Source organism: Hippoglossus stenolepis, chromosome 9, assembly GCF_022539355.2.
Source record: "Hippoglossus stenolepis isolate QCI-W04-F060 chromosome 9, HSTE1.2, whole genome shotgun sequence".
Taxonomy (NCBI): Eukaryota; Metazoa; Chordata; class Actinopteri; order Pleuronectiformes; family Pleuronectidae; genus Hippoglossus; species Hippoglossus stenolepis.
Genome location: NC_061491.1, coordinates 22,232,296 through 22,253,127, shown reverse-complemented (window position 1 = coordinate 22,253,127; position 20,832 = coordinate 22,232,296). Strand labels below are relative to the sequence as shown.

Here is a 20,832-nt window from a genome sequence, read left to right as displayed (position 1 = left end):
CAAGGCACGGTAATCCTTTGATCCCAAGTATGTGAATAATGATTTTAATGATGACACTTTATGCCGTGGTGCGTAAAGACGGTGGCAGATCACCATATGTGTCCAAATGTGCATGTGTGTGGGGTCCATTCAGGTATTACTCATGTTGTGGGGACCAATACATCTGTTTACTGTCACATTATCGAGACTTGACTTTAATACGAGGCACAAAAAGCAAGTCCCCATAACATGAATCAATGAATTTTGAGGTGAAGACGTGTTTTAAGGTTAGATTTAGACAAGTTACTATGGTTAATGTTAAAGTAAGTCTCAAGGGAATCATGGAGACATGACTGTGTGTGTGTGTGTGTGTGTGTAAGAAATCGATTGATTTCATTGGTGCAAGGTTCAGATCTGTTCTTCATCAGTGGTCACTTTCTAAACTGAACTCAGCAGCAAGGTCTTACGCAAACAACTAAAAAACTCTGCCCTTTATATGACCCCATTGTCTTTTTACATTTATTATTACACATTATATATATATATACATATAATAACATAAACATTACAGTGATCAAAGGTAAAAAAACAAGAACAGGACTTTTTACATCTCATCTCAGTTATGGATTATTGAGCCTTTTAAATCATGCATATTAAATTAAGTTTAATGTTGACCTCTTTGGCTACAGAATGAATCAGACTCTGTTTCTCTCATGTATGATTAGAAGTGTTGACAGTCGCAGGGAAACATTCCGGTTGAACAAAGTGAGCAGCAGCAGCAGGTAGAGAAGCGTTCCTTCTCTGGATGGACTCACCTCCACGACGGGCTCACACTCCGGCGGAGGAAACGTGACAGTCCGCGGTGAACACAGACTCGAACTAGGACTCGTGCCTCCCGGTGCGGCCGCTGGAGCCACAGGTTGAGAAATGACGCAGGGTCTGATCCGCAGCTGCATCCAGGGAGGACATCCTCCTCTCGGTGTCTGTCTGGGTCCAGTCGATGCTCAGTCTTCCGTCTGCTCACACGCAAATTCCTCCTTATAAGCCAACGTGTTTCCTTGTGGTTACAGCGACCTCTAACGAGCGAAGCAGTCATTGGAAGAGTAATGATCCCTTCAAGTGCCCCTGTTAAATATTTATATGCAGAATATAAACACTTGATGGTTTATAACAGACTGTAATGTGGCTGGAAGAGATGGAACTGGTTCTAAGTGCATTAAGTAAATGGTTTCCAGGTTTTAGTCCATGTTTTGTTCACTTAAATTCTGTATTATTATATATATAGATTACTGATCAGTTGTTGACCATTTGCAGCCTTTTGCTTTTCTTGCCCTGTATGAAGCTACTGGGATCAATAACCCATCCTCTATGGAAGCTGGTGTATAAACAGATAATTATAATATAGTAAAACAGCTAAATAAATATACACTGCACAAAGAAATGAAGGGAACACGGACTCATCACAGTAGAACTCCAAGTCAGGTAAACTTCAGGGAGTTCAATCTGTCCATGTAGGAAGCTCCAGGGATTGGGAATCAGTTTCATCTGCTTCGGTGCAAATCTTAGTGACAACAGGTGCAACTATCTTTTGGCTGTTTGAAGAAACAACTCAAGACCTATTTCTATGTATGAAAGGTGCTGTATAAATAAAAATGTAAGACGACAGCTGGACTGGGCCGTAGAAGGGCATCAACCCAGCAGCAGGACCAGTATCTGCTCCTTTGTGTGAGGAGGAACAGGTGCACTGCCAGAGACCTACAAAATGACCTCCAGAGGGCTATGAACTGTGTGTGATTTAAGTGTTCCCTTAATGTTTGAGTATATAAAATGTCTCCAGACAATTTAATTATTAACTAACACTTAATGATGCTCTCGAGTGTGTTTAAAAGTACACTGTTCTAAATAATTCATCTAATACCTGTTAACTCTACAAATGCTTCACAGTGATATTTAAAGTCATGTTTTAACAGAGTGAGCCGAGACAATTGTTCAACACAATTCAGATTGTCATTTTCACTATTACAAAGATTTATTTTGATCTGCTTATAAAACATTTGTCAACACCAAATATTAGGAAAACGCAAAGCAGACACACAGTCAAATCTTTCAAACACACAAGTGTGCATACATATACACATACATCCACACGCATTTACAAGTGAAAGTGTAATTACGAGACTTCCAATAAAAGCAACACTTTGCTTTAAATCCATGTTTCTCATACGGCAAATGCATGTTCTTTGTCGTCTGTTGTGTTGTCAGTCACACCGAGTTGAAACACCAGAGTGAGACCGTGGGATTGGTCAGTCTCTTAAAATCTTGTATGAAAATGTTTGTTTGATGACATGTAGCCTGACATGTCCTTTTGTGTTGGACAGTTCAAAAAGATGTTTTAGGGTTGCTTTGACTTAACCCAGTCTAAAGCAGTTTCTCGCCCAGCTCCAGGTCTCAGGTGGCCGGAAGCTGTGTTCCTGCTTCTCCCTGAGCCAGACCATTAGACCTGCTGACGGCAGAGCAGGGCACTTGCTTCCTTGGGAGGGAGGAGGCAAACATTGTGTCCAACATGCCCAGCACCTCCAGCAGTTCCTGCTGGTAGTCAATCTCCCTGTCAAGCAGGTCCTGCAGACGTAGCAGTTGTCGGTCCACGACTGGCGACTGACCGATTACTGACTGATAGATGTCCAAGATCATCTCAGCCGTCGTTACAAGCACAGGAGCAAATCTAGGGTCAACCAAGTTCCTGCAGAAGAAGCAGACCAGGTTTAAGTATTCGAAAATTTGTGAATGGTTTGATCTACAATTGCAAGCTAAAACATTTCAGTGCATCTTACCCTACGAGGAAGTTGAGCAGTTGAGAGAGACCCTGTTCGTCCCTTCCTGCCAGAGCGTTCTTCAGCGTTCCTCTTCGATCCAGCTCCTTTATAACAGCGACTGTGACCTCAGGTTTTCTGAATCTTACCCATGTCTATAAATAAAATTGAATTATTCTCATAAATAGTGAAATGTTGTTCAGCTTCCAATATCCAGGGCAGCCACTCCGTCATACGACAAAGCACCATGAAAGTTACTGCTTTATATTGCAAATAGAAAAAACAACAATCTCAAATGTCCAACATTGTTGCTAATGTTATAAATACATGAAATGTACCTCGAGAGCTGTATCCAAAGCCTGAGATACATTGAATTTCTTGAGCTGCTTGTCGTATTTGGCCAAATGCTGTTTCACTGGCTTACTGACGAGATAATCATCCTAGAAAAAGATGGAGAAGCAGAAATTAATCAACAATGGTTGTAAAGATTTGTTCATAAGCCTCAAGTATAAATACATCAGCGTGTAGAAATAGAGGCCTCAGTAATGATCAGACAGTTTGACCTTGTCTTTACCGGTCACTCAATGTATCTCTTGTGGAAAAACAAATAGAGCTACTGAATGTAAATGTACCTGTTTAGGGACATAGTTCTTCCCCTTCACAAAAAAACGATACGACGGTCGTCGCCTCTGTTGGATGCTTTCTTTCGACTCTTCAGGATTCTTTCTGTGTTTCATACTCAGAATACCGTTGGTCATACCCACGACAATGGACTCATCATCAGGCTGGAAAGAAAGAAGACATTCATAGTTTTTACTGGTTGAACCTGTTATGTCACTTTGATCTAAAAGACAATGACATCCACCACATAGTGGATCTTTTCATAATTTTACTGTTTTCACCCATTTCTTTGAGGCCAAACAAAGTCAATTTAATACTGTGATCGATGTTAGAATGCATTATCGGCCAGCTATTTACTTTTTATGAGAGTTTTTCTAACAAATCGGCGACTGTGATGGTGATTTTACAAAAAGGAAACAAAAGCACAAAGTGAAAAAGTGCCTCATCAGGTCACGATCCGAGGTTGCACATTGTGTTCTCGTAACCCTGCCCCCTCATACCAACACCACGAGGAGAGGATCTACGGTTTCATCTCCTTTCGATCGAAATCTCTGGCAATACTGGAGATTTCTGTTGGCTGCAGCAGAAATTGGATCTATCGCTTTGCACTCAGAGAGCTGGTCTCAGATAGCAGCTTCCTCTAAGACGGGCACCTCAAATACAAGCATCCGTCTGTATTGTATTTATTCACCTATTAGACTGCATGTTTCTACATTTAATTCATCTTTAAACATGAAAATTATTAATAATGATCAAAGGGTTGAGTGTAATTTCTTACAGCTAAAGCCAGACTGAGGATGGAGGCAGCATAGTCAAAGTTGTGAACCACTTTATAGTTGGTTGTGCTGTACACCTTCACGTGCCTGAAAGACAAAACAGAGGTTCTGCATTAGACCAAATTCATATAAAATTACTGATGAAGTTAGTCTGGAACTGCTATGAGAGGGATTTCCACAACTTAAATACACTAGTCCCATACTGCACATACACAAGTCCCATACCTGTCCAGAGAACCCGACAGGAGTCTCTGTCCATTGCTGCTGAGGCACAAACAGGTGACAGTTTTGTGATGGTTCTTCAGGGAGACAAGAGGCTGACCTCCTTTTAGAAGATCCCAAATTTTCACATAACGTCCACCTGAAGAGTGACAGGAAGGATTTCATTAAACATCCTGATTGAACATTAGTAAATATAATGTAGTAGCGTATGGGCCTGATAACAGGAGGGTACATGAAGATTATAGTGCTGAATACCTGCAGAGACGAGGAGACCCTCAGAGGGATAAAGAAGGAGACTCTCCACTGGCTGGCCGTGGTCCATGGTCATCACACTCTTTTCCATTCTGGCATCAAATACTTTCAGTGTGTGGTCGTATGATCCTTGGATAAAAAGAATAATTCAGTGTCACAAAGACAGAGCAAACTCTCATCCTCACACACAGGACTCTTATTAATTATTCAATTTGTATAAGATGTTTGTTTCTTTTATTTATTTATATATATATATATATATATATATATATATATATATATATATATATATAAGTTTGTTGTTAGAACACTTTGAAATCCTGTGGCATGTAGTGCTAAATAAAAGTGTTGGTAGATTCTGGTTGAACCTGTTATGTCACTTTGATCTAAAAGACGATGACATCCACCACATAGTGGATCTATTCAAATGCTACTGAATAATTATGGAAAGCACCGAATGTGATGCAAATAATGCAATAACTTTACTTCCTTATTTTCCTTGCATCATTTTAAAAATAGATTCCTTCTCACCAGTAATGAAGAGATCTCTGTTGAGCTTGCTGGTGACTCCACAGCGGATGTAATCTGTGTGTTCTTGGTAGTTGTTGAGCTCTGTGGTGTTCGGCATGTCCCAGAGTCGACAGGTGTAGTCGTCGGACCCCGTGAGGATCTGGTAACGGTCTGAGGTGAAGTCTGTTACATGTACGGCCCTGAACAGGAATAAAATGAGACAAATCTCAAACCAATTTCATCTTTCATGTAGAAATCTTTATGAGTCAGTGAAAGCTACACAGGTTGTCAGAATTCTTGAGATCATCACAAAATTCAGACGATGGATCACTCAAGGTATCATCATTCAACAACTCCTTCACACTACACTCCAGATCAGACATAATATAATGAAATAATGTATATGCTGATACCGACACAAATGCAAACTGTAGACATTTTAAACCGTCAGGGACCAGTTATACATTTTGATTGAAAATGTGAAAAAAAAATCCATTGTATTATGCAGTAGAATTACTGCTATAACTAATCAAGACACATTGAGTACCTACTTTGTGTGCCCTTTAAACATCCTGAGTGCCACCTTGCCACTGACGTCAAACAGCCGGACCACAGAGTCCTCACATCCCGCCACGAGTAGCTGACCATCGGCCCTGAACCTCCCACAGTAAGCTGTGTCTTTGAACCGTGTGTATGTCTTTACAGGCTCCTGGGAGAACGCCCCATAAATGTGGATCTGTAGAGAAAATAGAGCAGAAATGAAAATAAATCTCAGGCCGATTAAGGACTGACTGCAGCCAATATTAAGTGAATATTGATTGAACTGTTAACAAAACTAATCAGAATTCATACGAGGAAAACCAACATACTCTTGTGAACGCTGTCACAGCAAAGTTGTGCGGCTCCACGGGGGAGACATCTATGTTTGTGATCGCTCCAAATTCTTTTATCTGGACCGGAGCCTGTGGGAGGAGAAGATAACGATGCCAAGTTAAGATGGAGAAACAAATCTGAAGAACTCTCGACCTCACGCGTGACATTTTTACCCCGAAACTTTTAAAAACAACAATAACGGAGACTCACCTTGTAGTTTTTCCAGTAGAGTGTGTCTTGTGTGACTTTCTCCCCAAGTTTGGGATAGATTTGGACCTTCGTAGGTTTAAACGAAGCCATTTCTGTGCAGATCGGGAAACACTGTCTGTAAAGACACAGAAAAATAGAAACATTGGACATTATTAATGGGACTATTGGACATCTGGGATAGTTAACCACGTATCTACCGTTGAGACTTGTCTTATAAAGTGAGGCACAGGACAATATTGCAACTAGAGGTATTAAGCTATAAAGCCCCACATTTATTCAAAGGGGGAATAAACGTGGTGATCTGGTTGTTGGGGGATGAACTGTTTAGCCAATATTAGCTTGAACACGTGAAGAAAACGCAACAACATCACAACTCACCTAAAGTGAACGAGTGCAGTTGGTGAAGGCTAAGCTAACAAGCTCAGTTTCAAGTCAAATTTAATCTTTCATTCAAGTTGTACATTTGGCATAAAAGCCGAATAACACATACAAAGTGCGTGTAGGCTTATTGGTGTTTAAAATGACTCGTAAGGAAACTAGTTTGAAAACAAAAAGAGCTCATGAGACTGAGGAACCGGACGCAACGTGTTCAGTGCAGCACAACTCCGTTAGCTAACTTTAGCTTTAGCCGGTTAGCATCTTCCATTAAACCTGATTTTGACGATTCTCACCTTTGACCGAAAACTATCCAGGAGTGAAAACTTGTTTCCTTGAGTAAGAGGTGATGAAATTAGAAGAAACCTAAACTGAAGGTGGATCTAGACGAAAAGTTGCTCATTTTCACGAGTGGTCACGTTGCCTCTCGGTGCACAGGAGGACGCCATGACACTTAGCACGCGACTGCCTCCGCTATATACCTTTTCACAATAAAAAAAAATGCATTTTATTTTATAACTTTCAAAAATAATAATAACAGCATTACGTAGTATGTTTACTTTCCAAAAACATACATTAATGTTCCTCATGATCTTATTCTAAAATTGTGGTATTAGTAAATCTATTTTTTTAACGGGAAAAAAACAGAAGTTTCCGATTTCAGTTCTTTAAAACAGTTTTAGACAGTATGACATTTGTTGGGTGTTATTTGGCAACTTCTAAAACATGACAGTGTGTATATTATATTAGAAAGCAACTGATTAAAATTAAAATCATATTTAAGTTTGAGCACGCATTTTGAAAAAACTATGGGCGCACCCGGCAAAACGTTATCGATCATAGCGCGTCACTTCCGGTCTTCGCTCCTTTCTCCGAGCGTCTGTCGGCGGTGGAACCCGCGTGTTTACACTCTCACAGGTCAGTTCACGGCTCTGGGGCCTTATTGACTCTCATCGCACAGGTTTGATTCCCACTGAGAGGAGGGAGAAGAGTCCCCGGTGTCACCGTGTGCGTGGAAGTGGGAGGAAAAACTGCAATTACACCTGAACGTTAGCATCCAACTGAAAGAGGCCTGTGTTAGCTGGGTTAGCATGTATTGTGAGCTAGCTAGCCGGCAGTGCAATGACACAATTCCACACACCCGAGCTTTACAGCTGCGCTCCTCGGCCTTGGAAGCTGACAGCTCAACCGTCAGCTTCTCAATGTGAAATGAGATGGTGGCTTCATCAGCTCTTCTCTCGTCTCGCTCTCTGGGAGCTCAACTTAGCCTCAGACTTTAGCCCGAGCACCTCTGTCCGATTCAGCCGGGGCTTAAAATGCGTGCAGCTATTTTTGGGAGCCCCGGCAGCTGTGCATACTTGGTAGATTGAAGTAAAACCTCCAGCAGGAGGGTTTCTGGGGATTTTTCAGGTTTTGACCCACATCACAAACCCTAACGTTTTTCCAGTGAAATGTCATTTTTGCATATTGTCCACTCTCAGATCCCCACGCTCACATCAGATGTTATATTAGTGTGCATGTAGATTACAGTCTCTGATAACAAAACAGGCGATGAGTCAGTATTGACTCATTTCTATAATGTCATTTCAAGTCTTGACTATTGGAGCACGTGTTTCTACCCAGTCCACTGAGAATTATTTTTTATTTATAAAAGCACTAATAAACGCATTTATTAATTTTGATCATGTGCCGTTACAGATGAAGGAGTCCATAATGAACCAAGAGAAACTCGCCAAACTGCAGGCGCAGGTCCGCATTGGCGGCAAGGTGAATACATGCTGGTTTATAATAGTTTTTTGAAGACTGTTTATTATTTTTCACTGTAATGTCAAAATGTAACGCATGGAAGAACATAATATACATACACCCCTCTATATATACAAACATACACATATGTGGCTGTCAAATAACTTTCATTAGTCTTGTACTTGGGTTATGGGGTCATTCATTGAAGCTCATTGTTGTGCTCCAGGGGTCGGCCCGCAGAAAGAAGAAGGTGGTGCACAGAACAGCTACAGCAGACGACAAGAAGCTGCAGTTCTCCCTCAAGAAACTAGGAGTCAACAACATCTCTGGCATTGAGGAGGTAAAGCAAATTCTCACAGAAGTGCAGAGCAATAAGTAGACAGACATGTCGTCGTCGTGACATCGGTGTTTTAGGGTCAGGTCACTCCACTTAATAAAGCTGTAATAAATAAGATAATTGAAGGGGCCTATAACTGGAACAATAATCTGATTCTGAGATTTGTGGATTCCAGCACTAAAACTATTAAGTAATTAATAAAGATATGATGATGGAAAAGTTCATGTGTTTATCAATGTGTTCATTTAAATAACAGATAACAAAATAGTCTTTTAATCCCTTTTCTGAAAGCTCACAACTATTGTCCAAGATTTTGGACAAGAAACCAAAGTCCATAAATACAAATATTTTCTTTGTAAGCCCATTGTTACATCATCAATTGGAGATGAGCTGTTGCATTTTTCAACTCAACTCTTCTTGTATTTCATTGCAGGTGAATATGTTCACAAACCAGGGGACGGTGATCCATTTCAACAACCCAAAGGTTCAGGCCTCCTTGGCTGCCAACACCTTCACGATCACAGGGCATGCTGAGAACAAGCAGCTCACAGAGATGCTCCCAGCAATCCTTAACCAGATGGGAGCTGACAGTCTCACCAGCCTCAGGAGATTAGCAGAGACCCTTCCCAAACCAGGTAAACTCTTTGCTGACATGTTGACATGCATCAATTAGTTTGTTTGCTCTTTGTCAACAATCTGTCATTTAATGTTCCTTCATAGCTGGAGAAAACAAAGCCCCCATGGTTGCTGCTGAGGAGGAGGACGAGGATGATGAGGTTCCAGGTGAGCCAATTTATACATGCATGCATTAAATCTGTAATATAACATTGAGATAACCACATTATTAACAGTCAACACATAACAATAGGTTAGCTGAGGTTTTGGTTTGTATTTCTAATCACAATGGTACGTTTATGACTATTAAATCTATTATATTTAATATGGATGCCTTATTAAGAAGGGTAGACTATGTCCTAATATATTGTCATATTTTCAAGTTTTATCTATATGCTAATAAATGTTACCCTTATTTAAACATTATTTGTTACTGATTTCTGACCTCCACTGATCCTTACTCTTCTGCTTTCAGATCTTGTTGAAAACTTTGACGAGGCTTCAAAGAACGAGGCGGACTAACAAACACCAGTGAACATTTCAAAGCTCCTCTTTACTCATTACACTTTGACACGGCAGCATTTCCCCCTCTGTTATTCCCCTGTGGCTACAAGCAAAACACACATTTTAATTGTAACATTGACAATTGGGATAAATCAAGTAAAATTTACTTTTTTAGGGCAACTGTTACTGATCATTTTGCTCATTCTGCAGTACAAGTGATATTTAAATTCAGTGGAATGTGCAAACCCTTTTTCTTTCTCACACTGCCTCTCCGCCGTTGTGATGCCCACACTTCAAAAATGTATTGTTGGAATTAATCGTGTAATAAAGATTACATTAAAATCGACCAGTTCTCCTCAACCATTAATGAATAACATACTTACTTAGTTTGCATCATTGTTTTCAAAGTCATATTCATGTAATTTTCATGAGAGGCCTGTGTTGATGAGCAGTGCTGGATATATTAAAAAAACGTGTCTGTGCCATAATACTAAAGGTGGAAAAACACTCAATGTAGACGTCCTCCTCCCTCTTTAATAATCGATCATTTCAGGCAGCTGGACATCTTATAGCTAAAAATGATTATTAATAAAGTGAGCATTCACCACGGCCACTTCAGATACTGAGAGAGGTCATTCAAGTGCATCTTGGTCTTCACTGAAGCAGACGAATACATTATGCTATTTAGGAAAGTGGAATTGCTTGAGATTCTTGAAGAAGTTGTACTTCTCATCCGAAACTGAAGTAGGCTTTCGGGTGGGAGGTCTTGAAGAACCTCAAGTGAGTCAAGTTGCCCTCATGTCAGACTTCACACTGATATTCACACGCACAGAAGAACTATTTAGGCTTTTAAGGAAATGAAACCATTTCTGTTCATCTGACCTAATGGATTTTCGTAGAATCTTAGATCAGAAATGTGATTACAAAGTTCATGCAGGGTGAATTATTTTACATAAACAGTATCGTGTATCTACTGAACAAACTTTTCGAGGACAAAGAAGCTTCACAACACCAAAGAGCAGCATAGTCTCCCAGCACACTGTTAAATATGGAAGTACTTCACTCACTGGTTAACACATGATAAGATCTCTTGATGAATGTACAGTATGTGTGAGGAGAAAAACACATTGGCAAAATGTGTGATGTAAAAGGGCCAGTCTTAGTTCATTCAAAGCAGACATTTGGATAAACAAAATTGGTTTACCCCACGTATGAGTAACAGGAAGGGAAAGTCCAGTTGTCGGCCCCATCTCTTTTTCTGTATGAAGGTGCGTGTGTGTGCATGGTCTGGAACTTCAGGACCATCACATGTCCTAAACAAAGATAGTATGATGGGGAAAACCTCTGAAAGAGTTAAAGAAAATTACCTTTCTCAGTCTTTGCTTTAGCCAGAATAATTCAGAATTATCTTTGGGGAAAATCCAGGATTAATGGTCCAGGATTAATGTCAGGAAGATTTTGATCAGGGAAATATCGTTACCGAAATACCTATGTGCAGACTTGTCTCAACTTATCAACCATCAATCATTTCAGCTAGTCTCGAGAGAATAATATATAAAGAAATATAAAAGAATGAGGTTAAAATACTCAGAAAAGAAAGATTATGAGATGATGGTGATCAATAATGAATTTGTAAATTTTCTTCTCAATTTCTATTAGGTCTGTTCATAAAGATATGACACCTATATATTCTTTTGAGTTGAGATCAACTTAACATTTATGATACTAATCAGATTTGCCTCGAAAATGAACAAATGTTCAGTTCTCATAAAGATAGAAGATCAAATGTATGGATGTGATTGTGTGTGTGTGTGTGTGTGTGTGTGTGTGTGGGTGTACACACACACACACACACACACACACACACACATACTGATATACAGCAGTATTTCATCTTAAAGGCTGAGGGTAACCCCCCATGTAACACCCACGCCTAACATTTCTTATCACCGCCTCTCAGTCCTTTGTTTGAAACTCACTGTTTATCTGTTTACAAAAATTTGACATTCAAAACAGGACTGAGGAAATGTACTGCCCGCCGCCTCTGTCAACAAGTTCTCTGTTGAGCAGTTTCTCTCTCACCTCCAAAGGTGCTATGGCAGTGATGATGGTGGTGATGATGATGATGATGATGACGACGATGTACGCCAAGATATAAAAATGAAGCTCAGTGGACATTGAGAGCAAACAGTTAGCAGGATCACTCCAACTGGACCTCCACTCTTCATTTTTCAGCATCACTTGACTGTAATTTCATCCAAATGGTAAGAACTAGTGCAATGCTGTATATGCCTCCTTTTTAATTCTAGTTATTATTAATCATCATTCTATTGTATTAATTGATGTGGCACTTGATTGTTTATGGTAAATAATAGTACAGTACCTAGCTTTTCTGATAATTTGCGTTTTCTCAAACTAAAAGTATTCAGTCAATTAAAATGATTGTTGATCATTGATAATTATTATAATTAATCGTAATTTTGTATGATAAGTTTTGATTTTAATCATTTACTTTTTAACAAAAGTAATGTGTGTTCAATAATCTCCTCCTCCTCTTGTTGTCTCTCTTTCCCTCAGATGACTTTGTCTCTGTGGAAATTCGGACTTCTGCTCATCAGCCTCATAGGAGCCAATGGACTCATGCCCTTTCCAGAAAATTGTACGTCTTATTTATGGATCCAAATATTTTCACTCATAATATTTTCTACATCTTCGGAGGTTTTAAATGTATTGATCTTGATCTATGTGCCTGTGTGTCTGCATGTTTGTGTAGTTGTTGTGGCAAAATTGAACGACGCAGTCACGCTGACCTGCCGCACAAACATTGACGGAGCAGTCACGTGGAAGTTTGACGGGGAAGTGTTGGTGGATTTTAAGTATAATATCAAGCAGGACGGTCAAAATCTGCACGTGACAGATGTGGACACCCCCTGGCTGGGAGAGTACAGCTGCTGGAGAGGAGGAGAGATGTTATCATTGACCCACCTGCTGCTGGAGGCTGAGGATGAAGAGGAATTAGGTGAGATTCTCATTTCATTTTTCATCTGTTCTACTGTCTAGAAATGTTAGGTCACAAATAGAGGAACATAGAGCCAGTTCAAACTGGGCAGACAGTCTGGGTGGAATATTTCTTTGTCTTGAGGAGGAAACTGAAAATTAACTCAAACTGAAAAGTATGATGCTGCACTTCCAACAATAATGACTTTCATTCTGTGATATCTCCTCCCCAAAAGCTCAATTTGATTCCCTCATCACTTGTTTGGCAAAGTCTTATCACTGTAACTTCAGCTGTACCTTGAAAGAAAGTGCATTCACAGCAGTGCGCGTCGGACTGGGCCATGACTGGTAAATACCACAAAACACAATTTACACTAGAAAGACCAAAGTGTTGCGTAAAGTGTATAAAGATGAACTATGACACAGCCAGAATTAGATCTATCCAAGTGATGTATTTCACCAAGTGTCTAATTTATTCCTTGCATCATTCAAGCACTGACGGTGGGAAGTTGTGTCACTGGATCAACAGCAGTGATCAGAATCAGGACGGGGGATTCCAGTTTGAGGTGTCGCACTCCCTGTCACCCTACGCTGAGGAAAGCACCAAGCTTGAACTCACCGCTGAGGCCATTGTTGACCTCTATGTCTTCAGGACAACCAGGAGATTTTATCTCCGAGACATTGGTGAGCTGAGTGAAACTGAGCCACACCAAAGGCATTCAGCAGAAGGTTATCAAGATTTGAAATAAACAGTAAAGTTGATCACAAAGGACAAAAGTAAAGTGACTTTGTGATAAATTAAAAAAGGAAATTCAAACTATAGCTACATAAAAGTATAAAATGCAATTATTTTCAAAAACGTGTATTTTAAAATGCAAAATTAAGTTTCAAGCACAAAAAAAGAAAAAATGGCAAATATAAGCAGTCATGGAATTGTTCATGTACAAATATTTGTTAATTTACTTACACAGTATTGTCTTTCATGATTATTTCCTGACAGACTTTGATGTTTCATACGTATGTTTTACTGTTTTTTCTGTCAAGTTCAACCCGACAGTCCCCAGATTGGCACGTGTCAGGAGTTGGAGCAGGACCTGAACGTGACCATCGAGCCTCCATCCAGCTGGTCCATGCCTCACAGTTTCTTCGGTCTGGAGCATGAGATTGAATACGTGCTCAAAGATGATGGGAAGGTAAACACAAGCTTGCGTTGATACAAAGTCTAGAAATCTCTTCATTTCTGTCTTTCGGGTTTTTTTCTCATTGTGTTTCCTGTCTGATTTTAGCCTGCGCGCTCTTTATCTTCCCTGGTACCGAAGAGCATCAGTAAGCTGAGGGTTCGCTCCAGAGACTCGCTGGTGCTCTCAACCTGGAGCGAGTGGACTCCTTGGAAAAATGTAACCAACTGATTTTATTTGAAGCTGCTTCTGTCTGCTGCTGCTCCGTGTTTGTTCTCACATATCCACATTTTCCTATAAGGTCCTCTCACGTGCGTTTATGGATGTCAGCCCTCACCAGATGATCAGTGATAGAGTTTAGATTTATATCAGATGATCAGACCATACATATGTTATTTATTTTTTTATTTATGACTGTATTTAAACTATTTATTATAAGTATATTTATTATTTCTTGTAAAACATCAAACAAAACACTGCCATTCCCCAAATTAATTTTTGGTAACCACCATCACACATACAGTAAATGACACAGTGCAACAGATATACATCAGAAGTTTCATTTCCATTTCAACAGAAGAGTCCAGTTCAGTGGGCACTGCTTACACAATTTCACACATTCGTTCTTGTCCCTGTTATTTCTGTGTAAGTGAGTTGGTGTTTCCTGTGCAAGTTGAATGTCTATTAAAAGCTTGGGCTTCCTTCCTTTTATATGTTCCTTCTTCTTTTGAGTGATTTTCATGACATGTGTACACTTCCTGAACAGAAAAATAGAGAGTTCCCCCTCTGATGTAATCTAGTGACAAATCATCTTTATTTAGTTTATGTGTAAAATATATCTGGGTTTTTAAATGAAAGGTCAAATCAGAAGATTTCTACCTCTAATGTCTGGAGCTCAAAGAGGTTATTTTAGTAAAATATTTTTACTAATCCTTCATTCTTGTGGAACTTACAATACCCCAGAAACATTTATAACAGATGTTTTATTTTATCGTGTGTTGGTATGCAAGTTTCTCTTAGTAGTATATACTACTTAAAATACTTAGCTGGTTTTAGTTTGTAATGATTGAGACATATCGCTTTTTATATTAAAGAATATCACCTAATTTACATAATAAAACCTGTAATTTTGCTTTACAACTATTCTATCATTCTTCTTATAAAATTGTCACATGAGCAGGGAAATGTTTTCATCCGTTATTCACTGAAACTGGTGGACGTAAGATAACAAAAAGCATCAGTTTAGATCCTCTTAAACCTTAAAATGTAAAATATTTGTTGACAGTTCATCAACAGTACAAAAAAAAATTCCTAAACTCAGACGTCTGTAGAAACTTAACTTGGTCTGAAGTTCTTGCAGTAAAATACATTTATGTCGAAATGTAACACTCCAATGAGAAAATATATAGATGGCACTGAAAGTGAACGAACAAAGATTCTAAAGATTTTTAAATTCATAGCCAGAACTTACAGGGACACATTGAATATGTTTTAAAGTTTGTAAGATAGGATATGCATAGCTTATTCACTTTTATTGTCCCTTTGTAATCTGTCATTACCTTGTTACAGGTGAGGACGGGGGAAGAGAACTTGTGCAAATGCAGAAACACAGTAAAATATTGCTGTCCAGAGTTGCCACCTGGGTTTTTGGAACGCTGCAAGAAGAAGAGGAAGAAGAAGAACAACAACAAAGTTGTCAGACATCTTAAAGACATGTTAAATGAAAATGCACATTGCTGCTCGGATCATTCTGGTGCAAAAACACACCACACTTTGTAGAGAATAATGACAAACTATTTATATACATGCGTGTGTGTATGAAGCAAATAAAGTGTATGACCTGACGAAGATAATAACTTGTGTTCTTCGGTAAATTACACCCAGTTGCCTGTTTATCATTAACGACTTAATTATCTTGTTAATTCAGAAAAGTAGTCCAAAAAGAAAGGGGCCCTGTTTTACTGAGTTAACAAGAACATTTTCCTTAAAAATTAATTTGGTCTGTTTTTCTAAATAAACAAGATAATTTTCCTGAAAAAATAAAAGTTTGCTCAGTTTTTTTAAATTAACAAAATAATGTTCCTATATGTTTTTCTGAATCAACGACTTAATTATCTTGTTAATTCAGAATAAACAGAGCAGATTTCTTTTCTCAGCAGTATACAACACGCTTCCCTACAAAACAAAGGAAATACACAGTCATGGTTTAGTTTTTTTCATGTTGTCTTTCATTTGTATAAAACATCTATGAGATTAAAACCTTATATACAGTCTACGATTAAAACACATGTGAGGGGGGCCGGAAGGGGCCCTGCAGCTGCCGCTTGCCCAGCGGCTCCCGGGGGTGTTGATCCGTCTCTGCAGAACGCGCATGCGCACCGCACGCTGACCGGATATTGCCGCTCACCTGCTGCCGTGTTGTTCTCCGGTGCCGCCGCAGACATGGAGGAGGCTCCGCCGTCACATGTGAAGTGCGAACGCGTGTCGGGACTGTAACGCTGCACATGTCCTGAACATGGCAGCGGTTCTCCGGACAGCAGCTGTCGTGTTGTACCTGTGGAGCGTCTTCAGCCGCACGTCAGGTGAGAGGGACAGAGAGTCATGGCAACCGGCGAGTTTAGCTAGCAGCGGTGTTAGCATTAGCTTTGGATAACCTTTGTTTATCCGCGCATGTACCCGGTTCGTCCGGTGTAGAGACGATACTTTCACCCACTGAACGTCCATGAACAGCTCTGATTTCACGTGAATGATGCAGTTACATGTATTTACAAGTGTTTGTGTTTTTTCAGGTCTCGGAGTCAATGAACTGTTGTACTTCCGGGTCATCAGTCCAGAGGAGATCGGCTACATCTTCAGTGCTGCACCCGCTAAAGACTTCGGAGGAGATTTTGTAAGCACTCCTTCCTCTATTGTGTTTCATTTATGAACAGTCAGACTTCCTGTCCTTCACATGTGTGTATTTATATTTGGCTTCAGTACTCTGCCTCGGTTACTTGTGTCTTTCTATCACCTTATACTTCAAATATGTGTATTGTCAATATCTCCATTAGCACACACTTCTTTACAGTGACAGTTCTGTAGTAGTTCTGGTGGTTAGACTTTCATCTCATGGCAGTGAACTTATTCTTGACTCATTTTGACCTTTTATTCTTCTTATGCTCTTGTGTTTTGAGTGTTTTTGTGTGATACTGGAGGCCTACATTTCCCTCTGGATCAATAAAGTATCCATCCACCTATCAATCTATCTATCTATTGATGTCCACTCGCTTTCAAATCACATTCAGATTCAAGAGACACGTGTTGCACGATCCAATGAAATTGTTACTTTGCCAGACCTCCGTCTCACAAGATTAAACCATCACAGTAGTAAAGTACAAGCAGAAAAATGTAACTCAAGTAAAGATGTGTTGGGGGTGTGTACTGTCCCCGATGATGATGTGTTCCCTTCTTATGACCCTGGTCTGATAAATGTCCTGTAGTGATGTCAAGGCTGTTCCTGAGATAAGAGCAGTTCTGATCACACGCTGGGGGCCTTCCTGTCCTGCGCACTGCAGTTTCCACACCACACTCTGATGGAGCTGATTAGGCATTCTCCACTGTGCACCTAAAGAAGCTACTGAGGATTTTTGGTGGCTTCATTAGCCTTCTCAGTCACTGTAGGGATGTCTTGATGAGGTGTGTGTATTGTAAGACCAAGTCAAGGTTTTCACCCTCTCTACCTCTTTGTCTCCTATGTACTCCTCTCTCCCTGGGTTTCCAGACTTCATCCTACGATGAGATTTTCCTGGTGCCTGCAGACCCGGCGGATGGCTGCTCAGACCTGAAGGACAGAGATATCATTCAGGGACAAGTGATCCTGGTGGAAAGAGGGTAAATACTAACTTATAGCTGCACCTGAAGAGGCCATAAACAGACCAGTGATGGTAAGCTTGGATGGATCCATGTAGTGGTTGAGGGGTGGGGGAGGCCTGAGACTAAGATAAGCAGCCCAGGGTGTGGCTGTAAGAAATGAAGACGTTTCAGTCAACTGATAGTAAGATATCTTGTATAGGCTTAGGTGTGGTTCTGTCAAGATTCAAGATTCAAGATTCCTTTATTGGTCCTTGATTCTTCTATTACAGCCTTAAAAGGACGGATTGTATTTCGGAATATGATAAGTATTGAATAAACTAAATTTATTCTCAATATAATAACATGCTCGTATCATTTATGTATAAAGGTTATGCAGTGGTGTTTTAAGTTCTCGGGCACATAGCAAAGCATAGCAGGGCACTTGTGTGGACTCATAACTAGCACAAAAATAACTTTTTGTTGTGGCATTGATTTCTTCTATCACGTTCAATTCAATTGTTTTTATAGTTTTTGCAGTGGTTGTACTTGGGGAAAAAACTGAAGCAGAAAATTATTTACTTCTACAAAATGCACCTCACAACACCAATCCCAAACTGGGTTTACTGGGTGTGACACTACTTGGCAATAACAAGATATTGGCTTTGACTTCTAACCTTCTAATTGTTGCAAAGTCTGTGCAGAAAACTGTCCATATGGGACAGTAGAGTTTGAGTAGCTATGTGACAGCACATCATTCATAGTACTATTACAACTTGTTTTTTTCAGGCTCATTTTAAATTTGTTTCTTCCATTTCTTTATCTGTGGTTCTTCAGTGGTTGCTCCTTTGTACAAAAGGCCCGTTATGTGGAGGAAGCCGGAGGCAAAGCTGTTCTCATAGCTGATAATGCAGCGGACAACGACAGTCAGTTCCTCGATATGATCACTGATGGGACCACGGCCAAACCAAGCATTCCTGCTCTGTTTGTGCTGGGACGTGATGGGTAAGTCACGTCATTCAGAGCTGTTGTATATTATCTAAGGATTAATGCATTGCATTAATTGGGCATTAACCGTTTTTTCCATGTATTCTAGAATGATGATCAGACGAACTCTTAAGAGACAAGAGCTGCCGTGGGCTGTCATTTCCATCCCTGTCAACGTTTCTTCTTTGGCCTCATTCCCTCTGAAGCAGCCACCATGGACACTGTGGTAGAAGTGACACACACCTACAACTTCATTGTCTTCCTCACTCTGCTCGCTCTCTTTCATCGGTGCATTTCCTCTCAGCAGTGAATAAACTCACAGCTTCACAGGGAAGTCTTGGTGATAACCTTGTGGTGGTGGGTAACCTATCACATCTACTAGTGGTGAACCAATAAAACTAAACAGATGTACACATGATAAGATCACACTCACAGCTTTTATAACAAGTAAAGACAAACAAATAAGAAACATTCTTGGTCATGTTTAGTGCTGAGCTGCAGTTTTAATAATTACTCCAGTGCCCGTTCATAATGTGCCTGTGAGCAGGGCCTGATTGCTTAGTGTCACAGTGTATGTGACACAATCAGTCACAAGTATGATTTCGGGTTTAAATAGATTAATTCATGTCTGTATTTTTATTTTCTTGACAAATATTCATCCACAACACTGTACAGTCAACTATGCACTTCCTTGGATCCTCAGCAACTCAACTGACTAGTCTGAGGTTGATGGGATGAGAAACAGTGATGCTTTGACTTAGAGTTTGAACAGTTGGTGATCATGACTGAGTGTCTTCCAGTAGCTCGGTCTCCAGAAACCTTTGTTCACATGATCTGTTTGTTACTAGTGAGACTGGAAACTTTATTATGCATTAATACAACACTTACACACCCAATCTCTTCTGCCAGGTCTAATAGTGTTGGTGGTTTGATTTTCCTCTGAGGGAAAGAAACTATTCATGACTGCGTCTGCTTTATTCACAATACAATATACTGGGAATGTCGTCTCACTGTACAGATGTAAATAATTTCTGTTCATCTGCATGAACTTTAACAGGATAAAACTGATAATCAATGTACATTCCTTTTCTTATGGTAAATAAATCTAAAATGAAACTTTTTGCAGAACAGACCTTCATTTGTTTGCTTTCTTGCGGTTCACATTTGTAAAACTTCACACTCAGTTTTCCACAGGGGAAAGATCAGGTGTCGCATTGAATTTTCCACACTGAGGCTTCTGAATATTTTTGATTAGTTGTTCTTTGTCTATGCTTGTAACAGATTGCTAATGTTAATAGGTTGGTAACTTTATTGATCCATGTAGCCCATGCTTCAGCATATCATGAATTATATAAATGGGTGAGGGATGCACACTGCAGAAGTGAAAGAGATAAATCTAGTCTGAAGTTAGAGCGGCCAAGCCTGGCTCATAAACATCCTAGCACAAATCTGATGGTACAAGTTTTCACCATGAAAATAAACCTGTTTTGAATGTGTAGTGCAACAGTTGCAGGGAATAAAATCTGGAATATAAAGATTAAATAGTCATCAGTGTCTCTTCCTGTCACCGAGTGTGTGATGTTGTAGAAGAGTGATGTTTAGGCTGAAGTGGTGAAGTGAAATGATTGTTTTATATGTAAGATCAGCTGTGGAGTCACCAGCCTTTTTTCTCCTAACATACAAACACCAGCCTCGTGCAGAAGTCCAGTGTCAAAGTTAAACTTCCACTAAAGTCACATGGTAAATTCTTTCCCTTCTTTAGGCTTTTATTCAGCTTTTATTGTGCTGTCATATTAAGAAAAACGTCCTCGTCCTGATGCAGCAGAAATATATAAATAATGTTATTATAATAATACTATAATGAACAAAGCTAATATTCTTCCTTTGATAAAACACATGCAATGTTGTTGGAAAGTATGAACCTGATAACTAGGGAGACAACTTGAAAAATATATAATAGAATAGAATATCACATATTAATAGTATTTTATTTACAAGAGCTTTTATTACTC

General features: G+C 39.7%; 4 protein-coding genes across 4 annotated transcripts; 3 read left to right on the top strand and 1 right to left on the bottom strand.

Moving 5' to 3' along the window:
• Positions 1-1,983: 1,983 nt before the first annotated feature.
• utp15 (UTP15 small subunit processome component) lies at positions 1,984-7,096 on the bottom strand. The gene is made up of 12 exons (XM_035165213.2): positions 6,925-7,096; positions 6,254-6,368; positions 6,040-6,132; positions 5,722-5,906; positions 5,192-5,370; positions 4,664-4,789; positions 4,412-4,547; positions 4,189-4,273; positions 3,422-3,574; positions 3,128-3,229; positions 2,811-2,944; positions 1,984-2,719 (listed from the first exon to the last, which is right to left on the bottom strand). Exons 2-12 carry the CDS (start codon positions 6,341-6,343, stop codon positions 2,428-2,430), a joined length of 1,575 nt encoding a protein of 524 aa, XP_035021104.1. The 5' UTR covers positions 6,344-6,368; positions 6,925-7,096; the 3' UTR covers positions 1,984-2,427.
• A 382-nt stretch (positions 7,097-7,478) lies between these two features.
• On the top strand, positions 7,479-10,176 carry LOC118114657 (transcription factor BTF3). Its single transcript, XM_035165214.2, has 6 exons — positions 7,479-7,546; positions 8,327-8,395; positions 8,601-8,714; positions 9,145-9,346; positions 9,432-9,494; positions 9,802-10,176. Exons 2-6 carry the CDS (start codon positions 8,327-8,329, stop codon positions 9,846-9,848), a joined length of 495 nt encoding a protein of 164 aa, XP_035021105.1. The 5' UTR covers positions 7,479-7,546; the 3' UTR covers positions 9,849-10,176.
• A 1,653-nt stretch (positions 10,177-11,829) lies between these two features.
• Positions 11,830-15,849, top strand: si:dkey-88e18.2 (interleukin-12 subunit beta). The gene is made up of 8 exons (XM_035166964.2): positions 11,830-12,094; positions 12,408-12,489; positions 12,604-12,849; positions 13,064-13,175; positions 13,321-13,511; positions 13,872-14,020; positions 14,114-14,224; positions 15,575-15,849. Exons 1-8 carry the CDS (start codon positions 12,092-12,094, stop codon positions 15,782-15,784), a joined length of 1,104 nt encoding a protein of 367 aa, XP_035022855.2. The 5' UTR covers positions 11,830-12,091; the 3' UTR covers positions 15,785-15,849.
• A 530-nt stretch (positions 15,850-16,379) lies between these two features.
• LOC118115661 (protease-associated domain-containing protein 1) lies at positions 16,380-19,708 on the top strand. The gene is made up of 5 exons (XM_035166965.2): positions 16,380-16,587; positions 16,795-16,895; positions 17,766-17,875; positions 18,671-18,838; positions 18,930-19,708. Exons 1-5 carry the CDS (start codon positions 16,521-16,523, stop codon positions 19,048-19,050), a joined length of 567 nt encoding a protein of 188 aa, XP_035022856.1. The 5' UTR covers positions 16,380-16,520; the 3' UTR covers positions 19,051-19,708.
• The last annotated feature ends 1,124 nt before the right edge of the window (positions 19,709-20,832 follow it).